The 19,056-nt window shown below is 42.0% G+C and overlaps 1 protein-coding gene across 2 annotated transcripts in view; it reads left to right on the forward strand.

The window, feature by feature from the left end:
* Nucleotides 1–19,056, forward strand: part of HMGA2 (high mobility group AT-hook 2) — a 165,473-nt gene that overhangs the window by 129,755 nt on the left and 16,662 nt on the right. For both annotated transcript variants that reach the window (XM_024208060.3, XM_024208061.3), the window contains exon 4: nucleotides 8,261–8,293. In XM_024208060.3, coding sequence (XP_024063828.1) covers nucleotides 8,261–8,293 — 33 coding nt within the window. The remainder of the gene's footprint in view (nucleotides 1–8,260; nucleotides 8,294–19,056) is intronic.

Raw genomic sequence — 19,056 nt, forward strand, 5'->3', positions numbered from 1 at the left:
GTAGATTAAAAGTCAGGGCCGGTGTTAGGGGATAGCAAGCAGGGCAATTGCCCAGGGCCCCACACCACACTGGGCCCCGCAAAGCTAACTTGCTCGGGCTTCGGCTTCAACCCTGTGTGGCAGGGCTTGGGCTTCATCTTTCTGCCCTTGGCCCTAGTGAGTCTAATGCTGGCCCTGCTCTCTGGTTTATTTTGACGGACCCCCGAAAACCTGCTCGCAGCCTCCCAGGGGGACCCAGATCTCTGGTTGAGAACCACATATTTTATCTGTTCTGTGGATCAACAGGGCGCTTCAGTTCCCACAGCTGTCAGTTTGTCACCTTTCAAGAGCTCTTAAAAAGTCACATTAAAGTTTTAAAATTTAGGGGCTTGTCTATACAGAGACATAGTGCATGGCAGGCTGGGGTATGAATTTACATTGCATCAGCCTGTCATGTACTAAGCAGCCAGTGGAGCCTGCTGCCAACCAATCAAAGTTCCGTAGTGCACTATGATGTACTGCTGTTTCAAACAGCCACATAGCGCCCTGCAGGCTGGTGCACTGTATATTCGCACCCCGGCTTGCCACACACTAAGTCTCTGTATAGCATGGGCAGAAGGTAGCATAGGCAGGGGAAGGCTGTGCCTCCCCAAACAGCCTGGTGTTTCCCTGCCCATGCTCCACCCCCAGACCTCCTCCTGCCTGCTTCAGTTCCCCTCCCGCTCTTCTGTGGCTGAGAGGCTAGGGGCAGGCAGGCTGGGGCGGGTGCACACAAGACTTCGGGGCTGGGGCCACGCCACACCACACGTCCATCTAGTGCTGCCTGCCCAGTGCTCTGGGGCTGGGGGTGCTCCAGCCACACCGCCCACCACACCGCCTGCCTGATGCGCGAGGGCTGGGGGTGTGGGAGGGGAGGGTGGCAGCTGCAGGCGGAGGGTACTCTGGGCTCCGGTGCGGGAGGGAGGCAGAAGGGGAGGGCTGGGGGCTAACCTCCCTCAAGGACGTGTTCACCCGCCACCTATGCCGTATAGATAAGCCCTTAGTTTCAGAAAAGCGAATGGAATGGGGGGAATGCTAAAAAATGAAGAGGTGGGGCAGAAAGAGAGCAAGGAACAGGGAAAATGATGATGCAGGCACTGCAATCAGGATGTGCAAGAAGAGAAGACTTTTTGTGCCCTCCTCCAGACAGTGAATCTGAGCAAGACCAAGCACACTTTGGCCCTAAACCACAGCTTCTGATGGTTGTGGCTATTAGTGGGCTCCCATATTTGAATTCAATATAAACACATAGAGAATGACTTAAAAAACTGATTTCAGCTGAGTTACACTGTTGTAAAACCAGTGTAACACAGTGGAGAATCTGACTTAGGGTATGTCTACACTACCCGCCGGATCGGCGGGCAGCGATTGATCCAGCAGGGGTCGATTTATCGCGTCTAGTCTAGATGCAATAAATCAATCCCCGAGCACTCTCCCATCAACCCCTGTACTCCACCACCGCGAGAGGCGCAGGCGGAGTCAACAGGGGAGTGGCAGCAGTCGACTCAACTGCAGTGAAGAAAACCACGGTAAGTCGATCTAAGTATGTCGACTTCAGCTACGTTATTCACGTTAATAAAATTATTCACGTAGCTGAAGTTGCGTAACTTAGATCAATCCCCCCCCCCAGTGTAGACCAGGCCTTATATACTTCAATCAGAGATATAAGCCCCTTTTGAATGACTAATTATTTTGTAACCTCTACTGCCCTAGAAGTTTAAGAGAAGTGTAGCTGATATTATGATTGACATATTTAAAATAATCAAAAATGTTTTATATCAAGGCAACAGAGTGTAAAATATATTCACATTCATTTACTGTGCATTGAGTCTTGATTACATCCTTGATAAACTCTGTTGGATATTGTTGATCAGTAATTAACAGTTGAGAAGAAATGAGACTTTTCCTATTTACTTGCCAACAATTCCTTTCAAACTCGAAGAATTCTTTGTGGAAAATCTGCCAGTAACTCTCAGTTATCCAGATGTAAATCCATTTAAATTAGTGTTACACTGGAATTATCCTGCTGTAAATGAGAGCAGAATCTGACCCATTAGCTCTTTCCCAGGGATTTCTCTCATGTTTTTATATTTTCTCCACAACCTAAAACTATTAAAAACATAACAGGCATCTAGCCTTCTGTTGTGAAGATAGCCTTCACTATGTAAACACAAAGGGTGAAATCCTGGCTCCGCTAAAGTTAGTGACTAAACTGCCATTGACACTAGTGGGGCTAGAATTTCACCGAAGGAGATCAAATACAAAGGCCATAAAAGTACCTAGATAAAAAGTTACTATTGCCTGTTAAATCCTCATCTCCACAGGCTGAAATTTCCCTTTAATGTGCTTGTCATATTGGATATATGTAACAGCCTGAAATTTCTGTTATCTGAACAGGTTTTCCTAGAACTAAGTTTTGAATATGCAAACAGAGAAATATCCTATTAAATATCCTATTGAGATAACTGAGTTCCTTGCTACTGTCATTAACAATTAGGGTGAGAGTGGTGTTTACATTGCTATAGGCTAACGGATATTGGTTTCCAGTGGTGTGGCTTGTGGAAGTTTGTGGGTTTCTATAAAACTAAGTCCAACAGCAGGGAGGTCAGTTTAATAAACTAATAAATAGTTTTCCAATGATCCTACTTTGTCTTTGCTATTCAAATCTAAAAGTAGGACCAAGTAGAGTAGAAAATAAAGACTAGAAATAGCACATATTTGCCAAAATTCTCCACAGATTACTATTATCCCAGTTTATGAGACTACACAGAGCACTCTGGAATCTTTGCACTATAAGGGTCTGATGGTATTACTGTTAGATTCTAATGACCCATGCCTGTGTACATACACAGACACCATGGTTGCCTGTTAACTGCAAACATGGGCTGTAGGCAGTAGGATTCATGATCTTTTGCTCCCCAGATTTTCAGGCATTTTACTTACTGAGCTAATAGAGAATATACTGTCGCTCTTGGTGACGGTTGGACATATATACTGTTTTTAGGTCTCTAACCACTGTAGTGCACAGTAGTCTCCAACTGAGAAACCTGCATACCTGGTTCTATTGGATAGAGGGCAAGAATATGCATATATATAAGCCAATATATCACAAGTTCTGCATTGTGGATTCATGTATGCAGTTAAGAAACTAAAAGCAGCCTTTGTCCATAACTAAGAATCCACTCCCAATCTGCCAAAACATGGATCGCCAAATATGCATGTTTTGCACAGTTGTCAAGTAGGCGGGGGCAAAGTTGGATTAAAACTGGTTGAGGGAGGTTGGGGTTACAACAGGAATAATTGTGCCACCTCTTGAAACTGTTTGGAGGGATATATTTTTTAGTTTGGATTAATTTCAGTTTAGCTAGTATTATTTGAGTTCTTGAACCTTCTTGGATGTGTAGGTCAGCAGGGATTTGTACATATCATTTTACACTTCTGTTAAATTAGAGCTACAAATGCTAGGGTGACCTATGTAATGAGTTGATTGTCTCAATACAGTACTTAGTTGGCATTAGTGTAACCATCATAACTGCCATTAGTGTTCACCTTTCTTGCTAATCTCACCAACAGAGCTACCGACATATGATTGTATTGTCAGTGTTGATATTGTACTCGCTTGTGGGTAAAACAGAGAACTTTAGTCTCCAGGGATTGTCCATCTAGCACCTTTCACAGCACTAAGCTCACTTTAATAAGGGAGAGAGACAGATCCAAATGCAATCTTTTAATACTTAAGAACAGTGTGGATTGCAGCACTTTGGGGACAGAAATCAATTAGTGGATTGAATTCATGCATAGTATTTTCATCTGTAATCATTATATAAGTGTTCCAGCATTGTTCATTTTATTTAAAGGAAAAGCTACACATATTCTTCCAGCTAGCACCATGAAGTTTCAAAATATAACTTATAATTCAGTTATAGAAGTCTCCCAATTAATACTGAAAACATTGGAAGGATTACTTGCATAGCTTTCAGCAAAGTCTGTGAAAGCCCAGGTATGAAACACTAACAAGGGCTAACTTGGCATTCCTACTTGGAAATATAAACGGTGATATTGAGCAGGAGTATGGAGATGATATTGCTTTTGTATTTGGTACTGATGAAACCACTGCTGGAATAATGTGTCCAGTTTAAAAAAAATTGAGTGGGTTCAAAGAAGAGCTACAAAAATGATTTGTGGTCTGGAGATCATGTCTTACAATGAGAGAGTAAACAAGCTCAAACTAGTCTACAAAGAGAAGGGTTAAGAAGTGATTAGATCAGGGTCTGTAGTTCCCTACACAGGTAGACAATATCTGATATTATAGACTTTTTAGAGGAGGATGTTGTAGTCATTGAGGCAGGATATAATGAGGCCTGAGCAAGAGATTTGACTGTGGGGAGGGAAAGGAAAGGATGCATCTCAGATGTTGAGAAGGAAAAGGTGGCAGGATTTGGATATGACCTGGATGTCAGGGCAAGAGAAAAGAAGTCAAAACTAATCCCTAGGCCTGGGTGACAGAGAGAATGGTGGTGATTGTCAGCAGTGATAGAGGATGAAGGAAGTGAAGAAGGTTTGTTAGGAAAGATAAGGAGTTGGGATTTAACTATGTGAAGTTTAAGCTGAGGACAAGACATCTGAAAGGTCTGTTCATGTTGTCACCACAGTTGTTTTTTTCCATCCAAAGTTCAGTATCGTATCATGAAAGTATACAGTTAATTTTATTTTGCTTTAGCTAGCACACTAAAACAACACAATTTTAAAGTTGGTGAAGAAAATCCTGCTCTAGTCTAGTTTCCATTTTATACTAAAAGAAATTATTGCTATTTAAGTTCTCTTCTCACAGGAATATTTTTAATATCTGCCAGCATTTTAACACTTTTGCTTTGTATTTGCATGAATTTGAGGATGCAGCGTAAGACTGTCTTATAATCGTGTTTGACCAAAAGATATGAATTTTGCTTTCATGTGTCCAGACTTGTGACTGATATTCCAGACAATATAAAATAGTCTACTTTTAAACTAGGCAAAAAATAAGACTTGAAAGTTATATGCTACCCCAAATGTGATCTTTGAAATAAACAAGACTACACATCTTTGAGAACAGTCAGAGATACCACCCTTTGCTGTACAGAATCCATAAGTGACACTCTCAGCTGATGGAGTCTTTTATTCAGGGCTCTCCAGTTCTGTGTACAATGTTATTTTGCTCCAAAGGATTTCTTTAAAGTCCTTTGTCTCTGGCATTTTTTTATAGGCGCTAACTTTTTTTAATATCCAAGATGAATTCTCTTTCGCCCCAGCAAGTTGTACATTTAAATGCAACAGCCTTTTGAATTAGAGGTGTCTCATTTCAAGACACTCATTGGAAGATGCAGAGATCTGTTAACACAATGAAGTGAAAGCTTAGTGAGCAGAGGAGGTTACATCATTAGCTTTTCAAAGAGTTTACAAAGGAGCCAACAGATATGCAGCCACTACAGTCAAAGAAAGCATCACTAGAGCAGGACACATAGGCCCTGATTCTGTGCAGAGTCAGTTTCCCTGAACTCTCTCATTGCCTTCAAGGCAGGGGATACTCCAAGCCTCAGGGGACCAGACTAAATCTCGCTTGACTTTACCAAGCAATATTTGCAGCCCTTATGCAAACAAAGCACTCATTGATTCAAACTGCAGGAGCCCAGCCCATACAAATCATTGTTTTCTAAGTGGCAAAGCTTTAAATGTCATGGGCTTCAAGGGAATATGCTGATTTACGCCAGTTGAGGATCTGACCCCTGCTTTAAAGCTTAATCTAAGTCATACAGTTCTTCCTTATAAAAGCAAAATAAGCAGCATATCCAAGACCACAAATCCACAGTATTTTGAATCACAAGAACTCTAGCTAGCAAGGAGCAAACTGCTCTCAGCAGTAAGATAGCAAAGGTCCCGAGTGAGTAAGAGTCTCATAAAACTTGGTCAGTATCAGAAACAGTTTCCAGGCAGGCAAAGTACAACATTTTCCCTTCACTTTTTATGAATGACTGCAGTATTGTGCTTCAATCAGAGTCCTCTACTAAAGCCATTCATAAAAATAAAAACAAAACAAACACACACAAAACTTTCTAGGTTCAATCTGAAGCCACCGGGTGCCAGAGGCTGGGAAAACATACTGGCAGCTCTAACCCCAACTGGTATTGAAAGTATTCAAGGGTCTTTTCGGTGGTCTGAAAAGTATGAAGTGCTGTGTGGAAGGGCAGCTGGTAGAATTACTGTGACACATACTAGGCAAGGTGCCAGAGCTGGCCTTGTTTCAGACATTGTCTTTTCCCTCATTGAAGTGTCAGGAGCTAATTCATGGAAAATTTGGTGAGTTGGCAGCTCTTTCAGTGGATTTCATTGAGCTATAGTGTGCAACAGTCACATGAATGCAGGGTCCACGGCCAAAAAAAATGGGGATTTCTGAGCTATAGGAATCAAGTCAGCCAGTGAGAATGTCCATGGATTTTGTGTGGTTTGTGAGTAAACATGTGTACAGGTGTAATCAGCAGGGGGAAGAAAAGTCAGGGAAGTGCTAATGATTGAGATTATTGATGAGCTCAATGAATTCTATTCTTACAAATGATTCTTTTGAACCAAATAATCTCTTTGCACCAACACTCATTTCCCAAGAGGCAGCAAATGTGCTAATCAGTCCAGGGCCTGTAGTCACCTGGGGAAGACATCAACAAAAAAGTGCATTTTTGATTGCTTCTCCACTGCACAGATATCTAATGGAAAAGAAAGGGTAAATGTTAAGATTTTTAAAAATGGACTTAATAAATTTCACTTTCTTTTCTAGTATTTCCTTAGAGGTTTATGCACAGATACAAAAATATATCTGTAACAGGACTCCATAGAATTAGAAAGATATTGCAGGTAAACAAAGTATCTATTGTTAAAATAGAATGCTTTGTGGTGGGCAGTCTGAATTGATCCTAGCATCAGTCACTTTTGTTTTACATTTTCATTGATTTTTCCCACCCACTAAAATATTGCTCTTAAGGCCCAGATACATCAAATAGTTTATTTTGAAAAGTTTAAGCTATTTTCTAACACACTATAATGAAAACTAGCCTTTGGATATCCAAATGACTTATTGGCTTATGCCCAAGTAAGGAGACAAACACAGGTCTTGAGCTAGGAACAGGCAAAGTTGGGAATAGGCAACACATCCAGAAAGCAATGGCCAGGAAGAAAATCATTAGATGCCACTACTGTACGTTGAATATATCTAAAAAAAAATATGTGGGTGCAAGTTTGCCCCATTAAAGTTATTGGGAAAACTCCTATTGACTTCAGTGAGGCCAGGATTTCACCCTCTATGAGTGCTAAGTAGTTTTGTTATTTTGTGCCTTTACCAAGACCTGTGTAGGTCATGCTCTACAGGTAATCAGAGCTACAGAGATAGTATTTCAGATAGGACCTAGGCTCAAGGAGCTTGGTGTATTTATGTTAGCTCGCCTGTCCCCCCATCCTCTGCTGGAATTAACTGTGTTGCTGGAATGAGTAAAATCATCAGGGGTCTGCAATGGTGTTGTGCGCCCATTCCCAGGCCAGCCAGAACATAGGACCATAGAAATGCCACTTTTGGAGTATGAATGTGCACCTGTATCCACACAAACAGCTCTGAGAGACTGAATGGGGGTCAGCCTGCTTACAGAATGCCCAGTGTCAGATATGAGGGAAATTTCTGGGTAATATAAGCCTCCCAAAAGTTATTTGATATGTACTCACGTGCACATATCAAAATCTAACACAGTATCAATAAAATTACTTTTGAAACTAAGCTAAAATAGCATCTTTGGGGACAAATTTGGAGGGGATATAGAAAATGCTATAAGACAGACTCCCTTACGGTAACAGACTCCTCTACATTCAGACTCCATACCTGTTTAAACCCCCTCTTCTGATGTGTAAAGCTGCTCTAATACACACCCTGAGGAGCTGGAGGAAGGTGCATATTAACACAGCCCTCACCTTGCTTTAACTTACCCTTACATATATGTCTGCCTCCACACAGTGTGCATTACATCAACTGAGACACCTTTGCACATTGGGCGAGGGGATGTAAGTATGACTAGGGTGTCTGAGTGAGTGCAGGAGATGTCCACTATTTTTCACATCATCTTCGAATTTGGTCCTTTGTCTATATGTTATTTCAGACATTAGAAAATGAAATATGACCTCAATGTATTTTCTTGTTCATAAAAGGGCTAATCTTTACTTTTCTTTGCAGCCACAACAAGTGGTTCAGAAGAAGCCTGCTCAGGTAAGAAATGTTTATATGAATTAATTCTGTAGATTACCTTAATATCCTTGGTTCTTGAGCACGTAAATTAGCAATGTTTATTGTAAGTAATGCAATTAGTACTTAATAAATGGAAAAATGCACTGATCATTTAAATCATCAATTAAAACCACACAAGAAAATAAACCCAACTTGTCCACTAAATATTTTTCAGTATAATTATATATAGGCCCCATTTCAGCCAAGTGTTTACATATGGGCTTAAGTCCATCCATATTCAGAAAAGTACTTACGCATGTGCTTAGTGCTTTGATGAATATAAATGGACTGCTAAGGGTACAGAACTCTTCTTGATATAGGTCTGCTTTTTTTGAAGGAATAGTACTTTTGCTAGACTATCTTATGGTTTGAATGTATTGCTGTAAAATAACCTGAATTAAGAATAGAAACAGAAAGTTCTAGTGGTAAAAAGATATAAGCTCTCCAAAAGCATGTGTAGGAGTCCAGTTTCTAAAAAAAAATCAATAAAACTACAGCTGTGATGAATGAATGGTGTTGATACAATAATATTACACTCCCCTAATGGTGGAGATAACATTCAGGATAATGCAGTAAGAATTCCACACTTAAGCACAAATTCACCATCCCTCCCAGCCGGCGGAGACTCCAGGCACAGTTTGGCTGTGCAAAGAGGGACAGGATTCTGGGTGGGGCCTTGCATGAGGTGCATGCTTCTTACATGTTGCAGAGCTCCTCTCCACAGATGGGCAGTACTACACAGTGGACAGGGTAAAGGTAGACTAAGAGAAGGCTTGGACCAGAAGACCCATTGCTGCCTGGATCCTACTATCCTCCCCTCCCCACACAGAAGGCAGCAGAAGGGACCACGTCTACATGGCAAAAAAACCCACCTGCACCAACGAGTCTCAGAGCCCGTGTCTATAGACTGAGGCTTGCTGGGCCCATGCTACAGCACTAAAAATAGTCGAGTGGACATTCCAGCTCGGGCTCTGAAGCCTCGGAGGGGAGGGGCGTTTCAGAACCTGAGCTCCAGCCCAAGCCAGAATAGCCACATGGCTATTTTTAGCAACATAGCACAGGCGCAGAGAGCCCAAGTCTGTGGACCTGGGCTCTGAGACTCACTGCTGTGGGGGGTCGGGGTTCAGCCGCTGGGATGCAATAGCCTTCTTGGTGCAGCTTTGCAGCTGCGCTGCAGCCAAAAGTCGGCAGAGGGATTCCTCTCCATGGTGAGCACTAGAGTTAAGAATTGCCCCTTTGGAACTCCCACTTTTAATCTCTGAACTTTGCTGTATTTATAGAAAACTAGAAATCAAGTAGAGAATGTATTTAACATGGAAGTAAATAACTCTTGATTTCTAAAAGGTAATCTAGCACTAGAACTATAGCTAAACTTCTTTTTACAAACAGATACATTATAAATATGAATGCAGTTATTTGTATGCCAAGGTAAACTCAAAGAACTTTTTTTAAACCCCTGGCAGCAGTGGTTTTCAACACAAGTATTGACTGGCCTTTACCATAGCAGCTGTAATAGGCATTGCTCTAAAACTACAAAGCCTCTTGCTGTCACTCGGCTCTATCGGATGGTAATGAATGTAGACTATCATCATGGGTACACACATACCAAAATTACTCTAAGGCTGAAAAGGAGGAGAGGTAGCAATGGGAAGTTTGTGAGCTGACACAATTGGCCTTCACTCTGTCCAATTGCCTTTCTTTCTTTTCTTTTACACTACTGAATTTCCCTTTAAAGGAGAGGAGTTCAGACTCAGAATTAACAGCAAGAACATGAGCTCATGCGAGTTTCCTAATCTGAGCTGTCTAAGGAAATAGTGATAAATTATATAAACATGCGGACTACATGGAAGTTCATGAGGATAATGTAAATCTTACACTGCATTCAGAGGAATCTCTTCCTTTTCCATCTGTTTCCTTCAAAATATCCTCACAGATGGCTTTTCCATGTGGCAGTCTGGATTAAGTTAGAAGCATATCTTTCCTTCATCAGCGGGGCTTTGAAAGGTTACGTTCAAGCACTGCTATGTGATAGTGAGCATGTTGCCACAGTTTGGTTGAATAAAAGAAGCATAACCCTTGATCAGACTTATCATTGAATGCTGTGGTTTGAATTTCTGGAGATGTTCATTCTCAAGGATTTTGGATTAGTATTAGTTTACATCCAGTTGTTACCCTTCTTGCCAACTCAGATGGAACGACTGTTGATTGTTTTGCATTTTAAAAGGCACAGAAGCAAAAACAGATAGTTCTTCTTGTAGCCATAACAGTTCTGTAAATGTCACCATCTCCCAGGTTTTAGGCATTCTCCAGGTCTCAGGCATTCTCTAAATCTCCTTTTATGGACAGCTGCTGTCCAGTTTAAGGCCATGACAGTGCTATGTAAACACCTATGATATCGTCAAACATCCACAGAACCCTGAGGATTCCCCATCTTGCAGGTGGTAAATGCAACAGCAAGTTCCACTGGGAAGAGATATGTCCACAGAATCAATGCAAACATGTAAATCATATGATCTGTATGTATTCATGATGGTCACTAGGTGACTTGTATCAATGGGGAAACACACACACCATGGTGAACTTGCACTGGAAAATCTAACTGCAAGCCATCAGTAAGTTTAAAGTCTCCGTGAAGGATAGGTATCTAAAAATCTCGAAAGATTCTCAGGTATCCACTTCAAATATGTTTTAGTCACCAGAAAAAAACAAACAGATCTTACTAGTAAGATCTACCATATTCTCATTTAAGTGACTAAGTAAGGACTAAGTAGCCACTTTCCTCATTTTTAAGTGATTTGTAACAGCTGGATCCTCAGCTGATGGCATATGGATTAGCTGCGTTCTTAAGTAATACAAAAGAAATTGATATTTTTTAGGGAAACATCATGAAGGTTATCAACGTTTTTTTGGGGAACAGGACATGTTTTATTTTTATCTTTTCTGCAGAATAGAAATAGTCTGAGTCTACAAGCTTTTGAAACTGTTTAATGATCCGTATGGAGGGGGACCCTAAAAATCAGAGATGTTAGAGTCTCTGAATCTCATAACTGAATTCAGAAGAGAGAACATGAGTCCAAATATATTTTACCAGCAGTTAAGTAACTTTTTTACCTAATAGTAAATAAATTGCTTAAATTAAAAAAAAAAAAGCAAACGAACACAATAACAGCAATACGAGGAAAAGAGAAAAGCATTATTTTTGAATAGGTACAAAGGCAAATCAAGTACATTTTTTGTGTGTCTTACTTGCTAATTAAGGTCCTGATTCATGAAAGAATCCCTGTCATTATTAAAGTTAAGCATAGGCTTAAGTGTTTTCCTGAATTGGGGTCTAAACTTTGCTCCAGCGACTTGAACCTCTGAAGTGCTGCCTACCCTTTGCAAGGAATGGCATGCCTTCAATGTCATTGACTCAATTATTCAGTATCACATAAGTTTAATCCTCTAGGGACTGAAGTCCATTGGACTTCACTCATCTTCTCATTGACTTCAAGGGGTTTTGAATCAGTCCCTTCGCGCATAAGGATAAATCTAGTTATTCTATGTTTATTGAGGCTGAGAATTGGAAGTTTACAGTTCATAAGAGGCAGGAAGCTTTATTGTCCAATAGCACATATAGTTTTTACCTGAAAGTTATTGTATAGGGATGACAAGCATCATTGCAAAAGAATCTTCAAAACATTTGGTTATCTTGCTTTTTGTTTGTTTGTTTATTTATTTATTTTAAGCAAATATTGGCTGTGTTTACAGAGACTTCAAGGGCAGTGGTAAGAACGGTTGTTGGAGCTGGTCAAAATTTTTGCACAAAAAGTTCATAGCAATTTGGCCTTTTTTTAAAAAATGGAATCTTTTGCCAAAAATTGTTGATATTTTTGAAATGTTTCTGTTTTTTTGTGAAAGTTTGTGACATTTTAATCAAATTTTTAAATTTAAATTATGTTTGAAATCATCATTAAACATTTTTGCTTACCCAAAATGCAGCTTTCTGTGAACAAAAATATTCTATAACAGTTTTGGACATGATTTTGATAAAAAATTGATCTTAAATTTTAAGAAACTTTCATGGAAAATGGGTCAAGTTTGAAACTGTTTTTCTGTGTTTTGACTAGCTCAAATGTTTATATTTAAAATAACTCTAAAAGTTGTTTAGCATAAAATAAATAAAAATTAGAGCAGGGGTCAGCAACCTTCGGCACGCGGCCCATCAGGGTAGTCCGCTGGGGGCCACGAGACATTTTGTTTACGTTGACTGTCCGCAGGCACGGCCCCTGCAGCTCCTGTTCCTGGCCACTGGGAGCTGCAGGGGGCCCTGCCTGTGGACAGTCAATGTAAACAAAATGTCTTGCGGCCCACCAGTTGATTACCCTGATTGGCTGCGTGCCGAAGGTTGCCGAACCCTGAATTAGAGTAACAACAAGCTGATGAATTGCAGGTTAAAAAATTAGGAGGTGGCACTGCTCTCCAGTGTGAAAGGAAAGAGACAAGTTTGATTTCTATTCCCAACCTCTCACTTTCCCGCCTGACAGTGCAGCATAGGCTGAGTGCTTAAGCCTGGTCTACACCACAAAGTTTTGAAAATAAATAATCACACTCCTTTGTCAACATAGCTATGCCAATAAAACCACTGATGTAGACATAACTATGCCGACAGAAGAATGCTTCTGTTAGTATAGCTAATTAGAGAGACAAAGTGGGTGAGGTAATATCTTTTATAGAACCAACTTCTGTTGATGAGAGTTGGTCCAGTAAAAGATCTTACCTCACCCGCCTTGTCTCTCTAATATCCTGGGACCAAAATGTCTACAACAACACTGCATACGACGTAGCTAATATCATTCCAGTAGACGGTGTAGCTATGATGGCAGAAGAGCTTCTTTTGTTGGCTTATACTGCGTCTACACTAGAGGGCTCTTTAGCATAGCTATACTGCCATAGCTATACTAGCCATGGCTCTGTAATGTAGACAAGCCCTTAGACTCACTCCAAAGCAACTCCTATCACTTCAGATGATGAAGGTGTAGCATTGTTGGGTGTGGTTTCTACAGGAAGTTGTCTCTAGTCTTCTTTGAGCAGTAGGATGTTACCATGACAAGGTGCCACAAGGTTGTTATGATGAGCAAGAACCCCCCCCCCCAGGACAGATTTTGAGAGCTCTGACAGCACGCCAAAAGATGTCTGTTCAGAAAGAAAAAATAAAAACAAACAAGTAATGATTAGCAGTTTAGTGACTGATTTTGTAAACAGCTGAAGCAATAAACTAAACTGTATTAAAGAACTAGGGGTTAGAAGAGGAAGTCAGATGTTTTTTGGAAGGGAGTTTCTTGTTGTTTATATGACATCACTTCTGAGCAGAATCTAAAGAATGTTACTGAGCCCTAGGCTCTTTGTAGATCCCCAAACTGGTCTAAGATTTGGATTTCCTCAGTTCTAAATATTTTATGTAATTTTTCTTTATTTTGTAACTATACTGAGTGACATTTCTGAGACTGCTGCTTCCCAGAAACTCCTCATTAAATGAGTTAAACAAGCCAACTGGGATTTTACATGGCCAAGAAGAAGGAGGGGAAGGGAGAAAAATCACCTTTAAAAAAGTCCCAAATCACAAGGCCAATCTGAAGAGCTCAGTTCATGTGTTTGTAAGGTGATCTGAAGATAAAAGTAACTGGGCAAGCTCTAAGCATTGTTATTACTCTATTATTTTGCATTTAAATAATGCCTTTTATCACAAAGCGCTTACCAATTGTGTAGATGCATCAGGTTGGAAATGCAAACACCTGTTAGGCAGAGGGTGACAACCAATGAGCCAGCACAAGTATAGCTCTCTACAATGAAATTCACCTTTATAAGAACTAGCATTGATCATGGCCGATTTGAACATTTTCCCTTATGAAACCTATTGAAAACACTTATGATAAAGCTATTGAAGGGTTTACTTAGCATTTCCACCATTTCATCAAGAATATAGAGTATGCCCAGCAGGTCTTTATAAAGTGAATTACAAATACATGCACACATCATGATCCATTCCCTCAAAGCATTTCCCTAATCCTGCCCCAAGTGCGTAGCCCAAGAAACCAGACTCTGCTCTGGAGGGGAGTTTCTGTGGAAGGGAGGGAAATATCTTCCTTAGGCTCTTGAACAGCATCAGGGCTAGAGTATCCATTGCACTGCTGGCTCCCCTCTGTGAGGGCGAACGAAGGATCACCTTGTGGTTCCATAGGAATTAGGTATCCATGCGCTTTTGAATATCCTACAAAGCACCTGTCTTCATCTTTAGATGGCTGAATACCTTTAAAAATCTGGTCTTTAGTCTCTCTGGCCCACATCCTCCAAGGTACTTAGGTGCTTGACTTCTACAGAAATCAGTGAGAGTTAGGCATCTAAATACCTTTGAGAATCTGGCATGGGTGGCGCGTGGGGAGGCTGGCCTGAGTGCCGGAAACTTCCTCAGTGCCTGGACCATGGTCCCGCCCATGCTCCACCCACACTCTGCCCCAGGCCCCATTCATGCTAGGCCTCATCCCCCAAGGCCCCCCCTCCCGCCTGCCCACCACTCACCAAGTCCCTCCTCTCTTCCACTCCCTCTCCCCCATGGCCCTCCCCCTCCCCTGAGTGGCGGGGGGGGCACAGGGAGGTGGAGGGACCCAGCGAGTGGCAGGCGGTGGGGACCTTGGGTGAGGGGGGGTGGAGGAGAGGAGGGACTCAGCAAGCGACAGGAGGTGGGGGCATCTCAGGAGAGGAGAGGAGGGACTCAATGAGAAGTGGCAGGCGCCTCAGCGGAGGGGCAGAGCAGGGATGGGAAGAGGCGGAGATGGGGTCAAGGGCAAAAAGCGGGAGGGGACTTTGGGGGCAGAGTGCAGGCAGAGCCACCACAACCCAATCATCCGCGCTCTCAAAGGCAGCAGGTCAGCGGCTGTGCCACAGGGGAGGCTTAGCCCCCTCTGGTCTATTCTATCCGGTGCCTATGGGATCTGGGGATCTGCTCCCCATCTGTAAAACTGGGGACGATAGTGCTTCCCTCCTTCCCACTAGTGATTTGATCAATGGTTGTAAAGCATTCAGGGCCAGGTTTTCACAAGTATTTAGGTGCCTAACTCCCTTTGATTTTGGTGCCCAAATACCTTTAAAAAGCTATCCATTGGGCACTATGTTTAATTTGTTCTCATGCTGTCTGGACAGCGTAGAAGATGCTGAGTGTGTTATGCACCTCCATGATGTTTTGTCCTGGACCAAATCGGGTGTGTTCTGAGGTAGAATGCCTGTAAGGGACTGAAGTCTTTGGGGAGGTCTTTTCCATCCTGCTTCCATTAGGTACTATGATGCTAGGAGATAAATATAAATATAGCTAGATACATGCCAAGGAGTAGTCAGTGGATTCATAGTCTTACCCCACTCTGAAGTGGTCTTCAGAGGACTTTTTGCTCCCACTGGTGCTGAAAGGAAAGGCTACACCTCCCTGAATCAGCACTGGTCATTACATCCCATTGGCTATTCAAAACAGAGAAGAGCAGATGGTGCTTGTGTGCAGAGTATCTTTATGTTTTATGTTGTGGTTAGGAGTCCACAGAAGCATATTTGGCAGAAGATGCTTAGGGGATGAACTACATGGAGTTGAAAACTGAGCCCAGAGCTGAAAGGACCCACAATGTCCCTAACAGTAGACACAGCAAAAAGGGTGTCTGAAGTATATTTGGGCAACGTCACTGAGAATGATGGTGGGCGGGTGCATCTATTAAAAAAACAATTACCATTGCCAGTAAATAAAAAGTTTTGCCATTATTTATATCATATAATTTAGCCAAGATTTCCTGCAGTGATATATGATTAAGACAACTTAGACAAACATCTGTTGGGCCAGCTCTGCATAGCAGGGTCCAGGAGTGCCACTTCCACCCCCTGACTCACCTCAGCAAGACACAGCCCTGCCCAGGCAGCTCTTACCAGCTGCGTGAGTAGTCAAAGGGGGCTGGGAAATGAGGAGCAGCCGCAACCCCGGGCACCAGCAGCCGACGGCGGAATGCCACGGCTGCCCACTCCATGGCACCACCAGCCAGAGGAGCAGCTGCCCCACATTGTGTGCCTCTGGCTTCTCCCCTATGACCTGGACAGAGGGCTGGGCCTGAGAGGGACTGGGGAAAGTAGGGGGTGGGGCTGGAGCTTCCCTCGGGACTGCCCCACTCTGGGTAAAGCACTGCAGTTTGGGGGAGCCTTGTTCCATGGGAGTGCCGGGGGTCAGCCTCAGCCCCGGGGGCTTGGGGCACCAGGTTTACAACCCAAGCACATATCATGGACCACGGACCCCCGGTTGAGAACCGCTGGACTAGATTACCTTCTGGGGTCCCTTCCAGCATTTCATTTCTGTGATTCTGTTTTGAGTGCCATAATTTTAATAATAATAAAATAAAAATATAAATAAAAAAGAATAATAATAAAAACCCAACTTGCAACCTTAGAGGAGCCTGATTGGCAGAAATTTTGAGCACCCACTCTCTAAATTCAGACCGCTTGAAGGTGTCTCCAGAAAGACATCAAAAAATTAGAACTCCCAGAATCACTAGTTGTTTTTGAAAACCTTGGACTTTGTCTTATATCTGTAACAACAAAGATAATCAATAAACCAGTTGTGACAGGGCCTCTCTCCGTGATGCCCCAACAGGACCCTACTCAGGCTGTCATAGGGACTCCAACGATTGGTTGCCACCTCTCACTGTCTGGTGCAGTGGCACTTTAGCCCTCTGGCCAAGGCACACTTGAGTCTCACCCCTTCCAAGCTATTAAAGTTATAAACTAAAGGAATACTATGAACTGAAAACTAGGGTTGTCCAAAAAGTCTTTGGCAGGATGCCACCCTTCTACTCAGGGCTTGTCTTCATTCAGCCAGTCAGTGGTCTCAGTTGTCCCATCCCCCAGGAGGTTCGCCCAGGCAGCAGGCGGTCTCAGATTATTGGCTGAAACCAGGCTTCTCTCACCAACAGAGAAACAGAGCTCTAATCTCCTTCTTGGTTAGTCTCAAATCAAGATGGGTATCCCTCTTCACTCCTGACGTGTTACAGGTGTGGTGGGGCAGAGGCAGTTTGGTCCACAGGCTCTCAATAACCCCATCCTTGCCAGTGTGTGGCCTGTATGCCCCATCACACTGATCATTGAAGGTGATGTGAGTTGGAGTGTTACTTCAAAAAAGAGACATTTATCGGATCCAGGAGACAGGATTTCATGGAACACCTATAGAGTTCTGAGTGTTTAGCAACTTTTACAATCAAGTTCATAGATCCTAATACCAAGCTAGTTAAGTCAATGGAAAGACTCCCATTGACTTCTGTGGGTTTGGGATTAGGTCTTTAAATGCTTGGATGTACTAAAATAATACAAGGACATTACAGATCATCAACTACATCAGAAAGGGTGGAAGATGAAGCACTGATGCATCAGATCGTTCCTCTCAGAATTGTACCACATCGTCTCAGATGACAAAATTGATTCACAGTTTAATTTCCTACACAAAGATATCTATTACCCAGTGCTTGAAATCTCCAAGCCTGTTGGTCTTTTCAGACTGGTTTCACATGTTGTACTGTAATACATACAAACATTTAGTTATGAAGTAGCAGAAATAGAATAAGAAATTTTGGGAAAATATAGGAACCACAGAATGATTAAATGAACCAGTGAATATAATACATAGTCATCTCTTAAATATAAGTCTTTGCCTGTTATTGTCAGTTATGGTCCTTACATACCAAGCACAATTTTAAAAAAACAATTTGTAAGTGGAAATAGCTGTGTGCTCAATCATCATTTATTGATGTACATTTCCTGGGAGAAGACGATTGGGAGAAAAACATTTTATTCTTTAAGGATTCCTCAGTATTTCTGGCATTTTATAAAGTCTCACTCTGGAAACTGTCCCTGGAAGATTAAGTGATAAGCCCCAATCCCTCCCCCCATACAATCACACACCAAAAAACCCCTTAGAATATGAGTAGGAAACATTACACAGCTACTATATTAATGACGGGCAGTTATAGAATTGTTTTCTTTGAAATCACAGTGATATCACACTACACCAGTGCTGATTGCTGTCTCTGGACATTACCACATATGGGCAGCCAATCAGAGCATGATACCAATACCTTTGCTAAGACCATGCAGGCATACCAGCGTGCCCCCTCATGTGCATTAACTGGACCTTAGTAAAAAACCCTAAAAAAAAATCACAGAAATCCATAACCCACAAAATCACAGAACACACACACATTTTAAAAATGTTTTTAACCCCAGCTGAGTCCACATCATTTGGAATAGAACTCTCACCATGCCTGCCTCTGTTGGTATGTTGGTAGTAAGCAATCTTGCTTGTTCATTGGCTCTAACTTGAAGGTTCCAAAAGCCACCCTTATCCCAGTGTTGTGCTGGCCTGTGCAAAGGGTTGGAAATTGCAGGCATCCTGTTGCAGTAGTAGATCAGAGCACTGTTATCATGGTGATTACTGTGATTACTGATATTATGGTACTACTGTGGTTATAGACACAAGGTAATATTTTCAAAAGCACCTAAGTGTAAGCAGCTTAGGTCCCATTAAAAGTCAAGTTACTTATGCACTTCTGAAAATGGGATTTAGGCGCTTTTGAAAATTTTGCTCACAATCTGTACTTTATTTTTAATGATCCCTGATTTTGTTTAAATACACTAGAGTATTGCCATGATACCCCTTGCTTTATCTCAACCCTATTTATAGCACTTGAGAC

This window comes from Terrapene carolina, unplaced genomic scaffold (assembly GCF_002925995.2).
Source record: "Terrapene carolina triunguis isolate 2854851 unplaced genomic scaffold, T_m_triunguis-2.0 Scaffold68, whole genome shotgun sequence".
In the NCBI taxonomy this organism is placed as follows: Eukaryota; Metazoa; Chordata; order Testudines; family Emydidae; genus Terrapene; species Terrapene triunguis.